The sequence below is a fragment of the Microchirus variegatus genome, assembly GCF_963457635.1.
Source record: "Microchirus variegatus genome assembly, chromosome: 20".
Taxonomy (NCBI): Eukaryota; Metazoa; Chordata; class Actinopteri; order Pleuronectiformes; family Soleidae; genus Microchirus; species Microchirus variegatus.
This window is the reverse complement of record NC_139821.1, coordinates 10,391,904-10,404,606: the sequence shown is the minus strand read 5'-3', so window position 1 is coordinate 10,404,606 and position 12,703 is coordinate 10,391,904. Positions and strand designations below refer to the sequence as shown.

Here is a 12,703-nt window from a genome sequence, read left to right as displayed (position 1 = left end):
CGTTTCATTGATGAAAAGTGGGTTTCTGAATCTCTCCTGCACAATATGAGTCTTGTTGTTTTTTCACCACTTTAGTGTGTTGTTGTGCAAATTAAATAAACTTAACTAAAACCCCGGTCGCATAATTATATTTATTTTTTCAAATAAAAGAAGAAGAAAGCTGTCAGGGAGGCATTTCCGAAAATAATTACTCTCTGAACTGGTATCCAACATGTGAACCTCATGGTGGGGGTTTTTAGTCACACAAATATTAGAAGCCCTCCTTTTCCACGGTGGTGACAACACACTCAAAATAGAAGTCAGTCTTAGCAACAGAAACACCGTTGCTAGCCACTTTGTTCCCGTTATGACAACTTGGGCTTCAAAGTGAAGGAGGGAGATCGGCTACATCTGGTCATTCATTCCTTCCTGATGGGAGGAAGGGCTGCCTGGCTCGGCTGTTTCCCCGACAGCATGGAGGCACTTTCTAAGACAGTCATTTCCCTCTTTGTTGAAAATCGTGTTTGTTTGCTCTGTTGTTTGTCATCCTCTGTCATTCACTGTGCCCTCGCTTCTTCCTACTCTTACGGCTGCCAAGAGAAACTCTCCCTCGCCTCCATTCAGATTCTGCTCCTTTTTCATTCACGTCTGTCAAATGCTCATCTCTTTTGCTCTCGTTTCTTTCTGCAACTATTTGCCTCCTTGTATTTAATCGTTCTTCAGAGCTGATGCATAGTAAAACATTGGCATGCAGATTACTATATGGATCCACTGACCAATCAAAGCCCATTCCCAATATTAAATGAAGAACAGCAATGATCTCTGGCCTGCCATGGCTCATCCCAGCCTTAATTGGATTCATGTTTTTTGTCAGCTAATCGGAAAGGCACTCCGCAAAGGAAGATAGGAAAAAAGACAAAGTAATGGCCCACAGTTACCTCACACCACAGACTTGCTGAATCAATTTTTCCTTTGACAAGACGGAGGCCTGCTAGACTGCTTAACAGTCCAAGTGGATACACAACAACTTCAGAGGTTTTATCGATAATCTACCAATTGGAGCTTTTCAATTTGGATTAACAGGCAGGTATTGATGGAATTTAGTCAGAGGCAGAAAATAAGCGCCGCTGAAAAGATGGAGTGGTGAAGAGGTTGAGCCACCGCTCCACATTGCATCATCAAAAAGCAAATATAGTGTTTGATACCCAAACAAGAGCCGCAGTGCCACACTGAGGCTGCAATATGACTCAGAAAAAGCATGAGAGAAGAGAGTGAGAGAGCTGAAAGGAAAGCGGCTGATAAGAATAGAGGAGCCGATGAGAAACGGACAAGACTCATTAGGAGGAGAGAACAAACAACTGCGAAACAGGTCAGAGACTGAATCACGTCTCCTCAGATACAGATTGTCGCTCAAACTCAGACACAAGAAGCATATTTTTGGACGAAACTAAATCTGAACATTTGTGCGAGAGAAAAGGGAAAAGCACGCCGTGATGCACCAACAGAGCAGAAGCCACTCGCAGTGAACTGTGCAACCCGGTTAGCTGTCAGACGGAAACCAACGATAAGTAAGAAATAGAACTCAACACGCATGTCTAAGTGTGTAGACAACGTGTTCAGAGCTGAGAGAGAGAGAGGGAAGGATGGTGAGTTTGAGGCAAAGCATGAGATAATCTCCACATGGAATTAAGTTGTTATTAAAAGACCACTCTCACACGTTCTCTCACAGACTGTGTGCAGGCCTACTGCAGGACATAAGATGATGCACATACAATGACACACATGGATGCAACTTACACAGCTCTTCAGTATTTTTTCTCAAAGATGCCAGCCGGGCATGTTTGAAGGTTTGTTCACTGTGTATGTTCAAGACTCATCAGCTCATGGAGAGACAAGGCAACACTTTGATGAGCTGACATTAGCCTAAATTCACCCACAGAGAAAGTGGAAACTCATCTGAATCGGCTCATTTGCCGAGTTTAGATGAAAGAGTTTAGATTGCAGGCCTGTTATCAGAGTGACCAGCGTTTGGGGAGAGTTGAGTGAGTTCCCCTTGCCCCGTTTGCCTTGCAGGAGCCTTGCGTTGATTCAAGTGTGATCAGTGTTGAATAAACTTGGAATCAGCTCATTTGCTGGGCTACGAAGGGGGAGTTTGGATTGTGAAGTGTGGTTGGGGAGACATGTGGTTGGGGAGATTGGGTGTTGGTTGACAGTCTGCATAGGTCCAGTAGTAATATTTTAGCAATCAAATGTCCCTTGAGATTCCAATGAGACAGAGAGAAAAAGCAAAAAGACTCTTCTTCGGAAGGGGAGCAAAATAAGGAAAATGGCGAAGGACGTGAAGGAGCTTTAAGCTGAAGACCAAGTTTGGGGGGTAGCAAATCCCTTGTAAGTGGTTGAATCATTAAAAAGTGTTGGCGAGGGGATGAATGTGTGAAATCTACCAAACGGCGGGCGTCTTTTGGTGATTTGCAAGAGTAAGTAGCAAGCAAAGAAAATTGGGAAAATGGGACAAATAAGCAGGGCGCCATTATTCCAGAAAAGATTGCAATTAAAGGTGTGATCTACGGTGTACGTGCCGAGTTGTGAGAAAGAGAAATGGAAGATTGTATTAAGGGTGGTAATGTGCAGGATGTGAGATTGAGATGGTTCAAGGCCAAGGAAGGAGGGAATCCTGAAGAACTACACCACCTAGCAAGTTCATGAGGATATGAAATCAAATCAAGCTGCAAGTGTCTCTGTGAGGAGGCAAAAAAAAAAAAAAAAAACTACGATAAATCACCAGTGATTGAGGACTTCGAGCTGTGGAGGGCAGTATTGCACCTCACAGTCTAAAGCCTGTGAGAAATTATTAGCAGAAGAGAGAAACAAATCCATATTTGGGGTAGGGTAAAGAAAGGAAAGATTATTAATAATAATAATAATAACCATAATAACACAGGTGGAAAAAAGTGAAACATGAAATAATTTTCTAACAAATGCTCATCTAGCAGTTTATTTTAAGATTATACCAAACATTTATGTCTATTAACAATTAATCTGCTGACTGCATTTTGGATTAAACACATTAAATATCACTAAATCTCAAGAAACGCTTGTAGAGTTAAATATAAAGCAGTCAATAGTATGATATTGTTCAAAGGTTAAATTAATAATAATTCATACACCATGTATTATTGCTTTGTTACTGCTCCGAATCACTCCACATAATAACAGGAACAACAATATACAGCTCTGCAACAAACAGGATCATTTTTGGGGTATCGTGCTTGCGCTGGAGTAAACTTTGTAAAACAAAGAAGCTGGGGAAAAAAACGCATTAAAAACAAACACTCATTTGCTCTGGGTTAAGCGTTGTGTACCAAAAAAAGAGGATTGAAAATCGTGCGGGCTTCCTAGCACTTAATTTGTGGATCCTAATTGTGTCTCTGACACCCAGATGGTACGACGTGTGCAAGGTGTTCCTCTCGAGTACTGTGGTGTTATTTTTTGGGCCACGGCATTGGAACAAAAGGCTAAATAAGCACATTATAGTGCATGCGAGATGTAAATAGAAATAAACATTCTGTGACAGCAAGTGTAACTTACTTACATGTGCTTTTATACACTGTTTACTGCTGATCATTAACATAATGAAAAGTTGGATGCTGCAAAATGCTCATTAAAAACTGTTCTCTCAGTGCCGGGTTGTAAAAAAGAATAAAATCTCGGCTGTTGACTGTAGCAGTTGCAATAAAGGCCAAAATCATAGACATATTTATGAAAGGTTGATTGAGATTTTATTGTATCCTGCTTATTTGATTTCTTCTGACTGCGTTATGTGCACCTGGTGTACTGAAATAGACCAAAAAAAAACGTAATTAAGAAACCGTTTACTTTTATTTAACTGACTGACAGACTTTTATGATGCATCAAATTACGACTGCATATCACTACTGTCTTTTATCCCTCCTGGACGGAGGGAGGTGCAAGAAAGCGTCACCGAGTGGCTCGTCTTAATAGTTGTGACAATCAAAATCATCACTGAGGGACAAAACAATCTCCTCCAGCTGCTCTGACTCGTGTTTATACTGTCACATGCATGGATTGTGACAGCGCGACGTTAAATTCATCTGCATAAATGTAGCACAACATGAGCGCACGCAGTGGGGGGGGGGGGGGGGGGGACAAGCCTGACTGAGAACGAGAGACTGAAGTGTGCATCAAAATGAAAAGGAAGCCACAGAGCTGTAGAAGAAATTAGTTTACATGTAGAGAGAGAATTAAGAGCCAAATGTTGGTTCTCTGCAGCCTGTGGTGGTGAAGGAATGACGGAGACGCGTGACATGTCTGTTTTTTCTGTGTCATAGGGATATAAAACGTCCATTTAAACGTAATTTCAACAGCACCCAGGTTTTTACTTCTTAAAGGGGACATATTATGAAAAATCAACTTACTGACTCTGGAGGCCCTATGAGTAGGCAAAGTGTGAAAAAGATGACTCACTCATGTTTTTGTGGTCCGCTTCAGTCCAAGTACAGGAGATAAAACATGCAATGTTGACTTCAGCACGCAATCTGACGTCAGACTGATAAATTCCTGGAATTGTCTTGCGGAGCTCGGATTTGACCCTAAAATACACGAGAGTGCAGGCGAGGGCAATAGTATCCAGAAGAGCGGAAGTCCGCGAAGTGTTCTATTCTTGGCTGCACAGTGCAGCACAGAGTTCTACACAAACTTCCAGCCTCAGAGGATTTACGTGTCCAGTGGATACTTTTTAAATATGACGGCAATGTGCCGGCTGGAGTCGGCAAATGATCGCTCTTCCAAATGCTAACCGCTGTTAGCTGCCGGAGCCTCAGTGACGCCGACGTAGTTTCCTGTGTCTCATTTGCATTTAAAGAGACAGGCACTCAAAACCGACGCCACAGAAGCACAATGTCACAAGCAAACACCTGAAGCCTCCAAGTGTTTTTGGAGGCTGCATGTGAAAGGCCACTTCTGCCTGTCACACAGTCTCACTCTACACAGTGGACGGCGGCACTTTGAGCAGATGAGCGGCACAAAGGCAAAGACTGATCCTCACTTCAACACAGCACACACACACAAGATCAGAGTTTTAAAGTGGAGGGAAAAAAAAGGGGGGGGAGGGGAGAGTGTTGACACTTACCAATGTACTCAAAGACATAGACGACGAAGAACGGCGTGACCAGGTCGTTGATGCCTTGCACGTAGCCGCTGGCAGGGTGGCGAATGGCCCATATGAACAGGATCCGCTCAAAAATCTTTCATACACACACACAGAAGCAAAAAGTCAAAACACATTTACATGACAGACATAATATGTTCATTACATTACAGAGAAAAAATCAGTTCCTGGCTAATCTTTCTTTGTACAAAATGGCAGTCACATTCACTGAAATATTTAACTGATTTAGTCTCTTTTTTTTAAAAGAGACTAAATCATTATTCCAAACATGATCAAACTTTCAAATATTGGGCTGTTAAAATGACAGCTTTAAATCATGCGAGTGTAAAGATTAGAGAGAGAAGAGAGTGATGTGTGGAAAAGAGGAATTAGAACAATTGAGGCATGCCAAGCTGGTGAAGAGGAAAGCAGTTAAATGGGTACAATCTCGCTACGAGAGCCTGGATTTAACACTACAGACGTGGATATTAAAATTACATTTTATCATTCGAGGCTTTTTTCTTCTTCTTTTGGTTGAATATATATGAATTTTATCATATATAACTGTTATTTGTTTTGTTGTCCGTCTTAAACTCTAATAAATGTGCTGTTGCACAACCAAGACAAGGATTTTTCTACTCAATGAGGTTTTTCCTGGTTAAATAAAAATATTTCTTGTAATATTTATTCCACACAGTTTTAAAAGAGACACAACACTCTCCTTTCTCTCTTGGTGCATTTAAAGAACTATATTAAAGGCGCCCTGAGAAGCGCCCTTTTGACCACTAGTAGTGCTGTAGAGCAGTGTTCATGACACAATTGCATTGTGCACGGAATAGCAATGCAGCAACAAAGATGAGAACGATGGGGATGTAATAATAAACATGAATGCTAGGTTTAAAAATAGTGCTGGGCGCGTTTCCATGACGACTGAGCGGAAAAAGACGCGTGTGACGTCATGTTTTATGTGACTCCGGATTGTTAGAATGAGTCTCTCAAGTAACGCTAAACTTAAAAAAACAGAGACACACATATGCAGTACACAGGTACGCTGGCTATTTGTAGTGCTGCTCTTTTTCGTTTAATAAACAGACCGCTCCAGTTCGTCTGTAGGCGCAATAACGGCGCTAAAGGAGCTGATGTAGCTGGTAAATGGTGCCGCGGCACGTAAACATGATGTCACGCGCGTCTTTTTTAGTCAGTCGTCATGGAAACGCGTCATGCGTTAACCTAGTGCCTAGCACTAGTTTAAAAATGTTTTTTAAGGACAAAGATGCATTCATATTCAATAATCTTCAAGAATTAGTTAGTGTTTGCTTAAGTGTGTGGTTCCCCACAGTCAACGTCAATAGTAACTAGTTTAAAATAATTTACAATGCTGCATTCAAAGCTTTATGTGTGCTTATTTACATTTCACTGAGGCCACATGCCGTCAGTATGACAAATGCCCAGTTGTATAAAATGACGGCGCGGTGAACCTTCAACACTAAAAAAGTTTAAGGTTCAACTTTACTGTGACATCATAACGTTCTCCAGAGTTATTTTCCAGGCCATTACATCATAACTCAGTAACAGATGGAGAGATTGCGATCATATTTCCTGGAACCTGACTGTTTGGTGGAGGCACAAGACAGCAATTCCAGTTCCACTAAGTCAGTATCCTTCTCTTCCCCCATGAGTCTGTTTGCTCGTACCTTCTCCCTTCCTCTCTATCACTACTTCCTCATATTTTTTGCAAGGCAAACACTTCGATCTTGGTTATAGGTGGCTGTTTAATGCTGACAGCCCCAGTGAATTAGAGGACGCTTGATGTTCAGCTTCATTCTCTAGTAAACGTACACTTTTCCCCAAAATATACATACACACACACATTCTCTCTCTCACCTTGCCGCGCGACACCCATGAAGCGCTTTCTTATTTCTGCGGTGTTTGTCATGTTCCTGGCACTTACTTTCTAAATAACCTCATACCTCATTGCTTTATGGGGGGTGAACAAAAACACAAGCATGACAATGTCGCCGTTTTGGAAAGCCGTGCACGCAAATTCTCTCATTTTTATTTGTTAAGACAGCTCCACTGGTAAGATGCAACTCTCTCTGGGTTTCCACTAGACTTTTTCCTTGAACCACCTTCACCTGCCTTCACACTTCACACCTCCTCTCCCCTTATCAAAGCCCCATCCATCAAACAAAAGAGAGATGCTGGTGCTAGCGAGGGAGTAATGGTACTTTCTTTTCATGCAACCTCAAAAGCTGACATACATATTTCACATTTGGCACCTGCACAGACAACAACAACGAGTGAACTCGCATACTCACTGCCCTGCCCACATCTAAGTAAAGAAACCACCCACTGCTTTAGGGTTGTTGTTATTTTTTTGTTTTTTCATATCCTGTATAGGGACATTTGTATGTGTCTGTCTGAAAAACTTTGTCTTCAAGTTTAACCAAAGTTCACTCAACCCTAAAAAGACGCGAGAAGAGTGTTGAAAACGATGTTTAAATGGCAACAACTTTCATGTCCTTAACAGTACTTTTTTTGGTTACCTGTGACGCTAGGAAGGCAAGAGCTTCTCCACGTGTTGGCGGTGTGTTGTGCCATCATAAGCAGATCTTCTGCATTTCAGAAAATCATCAACAATTGTGCAACAAAACCTAACTTGAACATAATTGCTTTGCAGAACTTGGCAGACACCATTCCTATTCAAACCAGAACAACTAACTACAACTTACTGCCACCGACGGAGTGCAAATTACATTAAAAAAATGGATCCAACTCCAATTGGTATGTCAGTCTACAGATCATTGAAGGCAAGGGAGAGGGAGGTGGGGACAATATAAAGATGGATGGTGGTGTTCTTCTAAGTGTAAAGAGATGCTATATTTCAGCTTTAATGTCTTATTAATTCAAATATTTTCTCATAATCTTTAGAACAGAAGATCTATTTCCCCCATGTTGTCTGATTTAAAGGGTCACAGTATGCTTATCCAGACCAGGTCCGAATGGTCGCCCTAAGACCCAAAGACTTTGGATATAGGTTGAACATTGCCCCATGGTGTGCATCCTTGATTTTCAAATTCAAGGAATTTTGATTTTCACCGATTTATCATGCTGCACCTGCGCTGATGTATCACGCTACACCAGGTAGGCAGTGGCTCATCAGCAGCAGCTGCGCTGTCTAGAGTGGTGGAGGTGGCAAGGTGGGATTGAAGAGGCTGTCCTCACAGTGGGTGAGACATTTTCACACGGTTCACCGCAGAACATGGTGTTAAACTGAAACGATGAAGTCGGTGTCCATTCACCAATACGCGAGCACATATTTATTTTGCATTAGCATGCTACTATTTTGCGGCTAACTTGGCGAACCTGTTTCCAAAGTTGAGCTAGCGAGTCTACGATCATAATACAAACACTGTACAACCTCATTAGGCACAACGCAAATGTTTTCATTTTCGATTAGCATTAGCGTAGCAAGCTGTTGTGACTGTCAGTTACGCCAGTGGCCTAATGAGGTTGCACAGCCTTTACGTTCCTTATCATGCATTACCATAAATGAAAAACTTCTTCAGCTCCCACAATAGGATTAAATACTTCCTACGGGCACTGCACTAGTACTCAGTAATGCACAGTTAAATAATTTTAATGTAAAAGAAAAATCTGTCTGTGCAATTGCACGTAAAAATATGAATTAATGTTCATCACAGTCAAACAATTATCAGTGCTGAATGCTGATTGAGCCAAAAGGCAAAATAGTGATCATGAAGCAAGTGTGGCTGAAAGAACCCACGAGAAGACATAGAAGTAGATTCTACCGCTAAGAAATGAACTTTCAGCAGTTTGACAGGATAAACACTTCTAGCAACGGAGTAATGGAAGGGTGAGGGTGGTGTGCGATCGCTTGGGCGACGGTAGTGTTTTGGTGATTACTCAGAATTCCTCAGGGGGGGCTACAGAAGTTCCGCACTGGAGATTTAATATAGCAGACATTGTGGTTTAGTGATGAATCCTGCTCTTTCAGCCTGTAATCAGAATCTAGAGCCATGAGTAAGTGCTTTCTTTTCATGTCGGGGACTTGTAATTGCTGATTATCAAAATCTTGTGAAGACTGTATTGTTCTTTGGAATGAGAAAAACTCAAGCACTTAGAAAATCTCTGCGCAACTGCTTTATTATCCATCTCTCCCTGAAATGGAACAGGCTGTTGACTGCTTTCCATCTCGACAAAATCTCAGCGAGCCCCACGGGAGGGAAGGTGAAGGGAGAGAGGGAGGGTTGGGCTGAGACAAACAAGTTAATGAAATGAAGCAGAGGTGATTTTCAGGTGCCGTCACGGAAAAAACTCACATAAAGAAGGAGGCCTTTGGAGTCTACTGCATACCAAAATATATAAGGAGCACTCGGTTTGAATATATAAAAGCACACCGGTGGCTTTCATTTGGAAAACAAAGAGGTGTGCGGGGATGGGAGGGAGCCACACATGGGTTCTAGCAGAAGGCAAAATAAGGTAAAAGCAAAAATACAAAGAATGCATACAGTGGCTGTACATAAAGATAGTAGACATTGTCTGATCTTAGTTCTACTTTCCTAACCTCCCTGGTTGCATTCTGTACAAGACAGGGGCAACAGAAGGTGGTGTTGCCTGGGGCACCGTCTGTGTATGAATTAATATTCTTGTACATGTGTGCAGATCTGTGCATAGATTAAAGCAGCACTGCTCATTTCCATTTCCCTTCAATAATGTGTGTAAACATGCATAGTAGTAGTAGTCGTGGTGGTGCTTTCAGGAGTGTGGGTGGTTGTGCGCGTGAGTGTGCGTGTGTGTTCTTGCCCACACCTATGTGTAGGTGTATACACAGAGCAGGCCAGAGCATTGGCCTCCTCATTAGCCTGCACCTCATTATGGGATTTCGCTATCAGTGTTTCCACTTCTCCACTTCTTAAGCCAGTGGCTCTGCGTATGACAGGACCTCCCAGAAGCACTGCAATAATAAGATCAGCTTAACCTCGTAGATATGAATGGCATCGAGTTAATTTCCGTGTTAAGCTGCATCAGGATAGTCCCTGTGGCCTGATGAGCCACGCTTCCTACACACAATGCTAAGCATTTTATTATAGCCCCAAAAAACAAAAGTGAACACATTTACATTACATTTTAAGGATTTAAACAACTCTCTTCTCTAAAAGGAACTGGCAGAGAAAATGGTTGGTCGCGCGCCCTAACCACCACCGCCGATAAATATTGTTTCATCAAACACTAATGCTTACAGGGTGTTTAAGATAATGAGTTCTTATATTCCAAGCAACACAGTACACAGCAGTAACAGTACATCCTTTTTGCTACTATGTTTTCATTTCAGATAAAAAGTTATTGGTGTCCAGGCGAGCATTTTAGCTCAGTTTCTGTAAAAATATAAATCATGTGACCATTCAAGTACACTATGCACGCGCATGCCAGTGTAAACAGCTACTCTAGGACAGGGGTGTCAAACTCATTTTCACTGAGGGCCACATCAACATAATGGTTCCCTCAAAGGGCCAAATGTAACTGTCATACAGAATAAATGTGACTTAATGTAACCAAATATAATGTAAAATAAAGGTAACTAATTGCTAAATAACGTTCTGTATTTATTACTTATTCAATATCACTCGTTGCATGATGCATATACAATGATAGACTGCGATCTAGTGGCGGTGCCGTCACTTTGTGGTTAACGCAATTGCCATGCATTGTGGGAAATGTAGTTTATGGTCAACACACTCCTTAAAGCAGCATAGACCTATTTTAACACTGATTTTTAAGGCCAATTAATCACTCGTGGGCCACATAAAACGACTTGGCGGGCCACATCTGGCCCCCTGCCCTTGAGTTTGACACGTGCTCTAGGAGAATATTAGTAACGAGGACAACTGTGGCACACAGTAAGGTTTCTTTGATTGGTACGACAAAATCAGGAACTAAATACAGGTAACTGCTTCCTCGTTTCCAAGGGTTTTGTTTGTCTATATAGTTTTAAAAGGCTCTTAAACACCGGCGATATGTGGACAACAGGTGTCGTCGGAGCAGAATTTATGTGCATTTTCTGGGTTAGGGTAGAGTACTGTTGCGAATGTTCGGCAGCACCAACAAAGTGAAACAAAGTGGACCAACAATGCATACAGAGTGAACATTTGTGTGGATCTGATCACATGCAGGACAGCAGGTATGATTAAATGTTTCTGTATGTGTTTTTTAATAAATATCCTTGTGTGTGTGTCCATGCCAGATACATGCAATGTGCTGAAGCGAGGGTTTTCCCATTTTTAACACTGGGCAGACTGAAGCAGCAAAATAAATTGACATCTTCAATTTTCCTTCACTGAGTTTTATGATTATACCATTATGACCACCCACTGATGCCATTAACACACCCCATGCTGCCATTTTTGTTTGTGCCTTGATGGAGTTTTCTTTTTTTCTTAGTTTTGTCATTTAATGTGATTCAAGTCACTGGCTGATGCTACGACCCCTATCTGCCTGACAGCAGAGGGGAAAACCCTGCTGAGTGAGGTGGTGTGTGTGTGTGTGAATGTGTGTATGTATGTGTGTGTGTGTGTGTGTGTGCAGCAGAGGGGAGGGGGGAAATTTGAGAGACTGGAACTGAATCTCACCTCTTGGACAGAAGCTTGTTGAAAAAGAGGAATAAGGGGATTAGTTCTCGGTATGTCAATGTGAATCTGCAGAGAGGAAGACAGAAAAAAAAAAGAGACAAACACTGAAGCATCAGGCAGGTTAGCAGAGATCTGGCCATTACAGACAGTGACAGAGACAGTGAGAGACAGCAACAGTTAGTGGATTGATGTCCTTGATTGAAGGCAAACAGGGGTTTTGGTGATCTGAAATGGAATGCAGCTGTGGTCTTGAGTGTGCATAGGTGTGTCTATGCATGACAAGCCGTCTCTGTCAAAGGTATGTGTATTTCTGTGTGGCTTTGCATGTGCATGCGAGACCACGTTTGCACCATTTCAGAGTATCCACCCTGCAGATGAACAGGACGACAGGAGGACAGAATCGTCAGAGGAGGGAGAGCCAGACGGATGAGGGGGGACAGCGCCTGGAGCCAAGCCAGCTGAAATGTTCCAAACTGGACAGTTGGACGGTTTTGTGAGGGTGTGTGGCTTTTTTACTGACAGGAGCAGGGACTGAGCTACGTCCACAGACCTGTCTGCTCTGCCCACCTTACCTCTGTCACCTTTGGCTGCAGCACCAAAGACTCGGGACTCATCCTAGGAATGTCTATGTGGATCTAACAGTAACATGGGAGAGAGTTGTGTTAGACAAACAGACAAACTCTCACACACACACACACACACACACACACACAAGTGCCAGTGTAGAAGTCCCCTTCATGTACATGTCAATATTCTACACTACAACCTTATATTTTACATAATAGAACAGTGACATAAAAACTGTGCGAGGGAAGTCATATTATTGCAATACCATCGTATTATTTCTAAAGTAGTTTCAAGCATGGTAATAACAATAGCAATAGTGTGGCAATGAAAAAGCAATATT

The 12,703-nt window shown here is 42.1% G+C and overlaps 1 protein-coding gene across 1 annotated transcript in view; it reads right to left on the bottom strand.

Annotated features, from left to right (window-relative positions):
• Positions 1–12,703, bottom strand: part of tbc1d22a (TBC1 domain family, member 22a) — a gene marked incomplete at both ends in the record, with an annotated part of 131,828 nt that overhangs the window by 80,528 nt on the left and 38,597 nt on the right. The window contains 3 exons of the mRNA XM_083907262.1: positions 5,129–5,243; positions 11,797–11,862; positions 12,369–12,431. Coding sequence (XP_083763388.1) covers positions 5,129–5,243; positions 11,797–11,862; positions 12,369–12,431 — 244 coding nt within the window. The remainder of the gene's footprint in view (positions 1–5,128; positions 5,244–11,796; positions 11,863–12,368; positions 12,432–12,703) is intronic.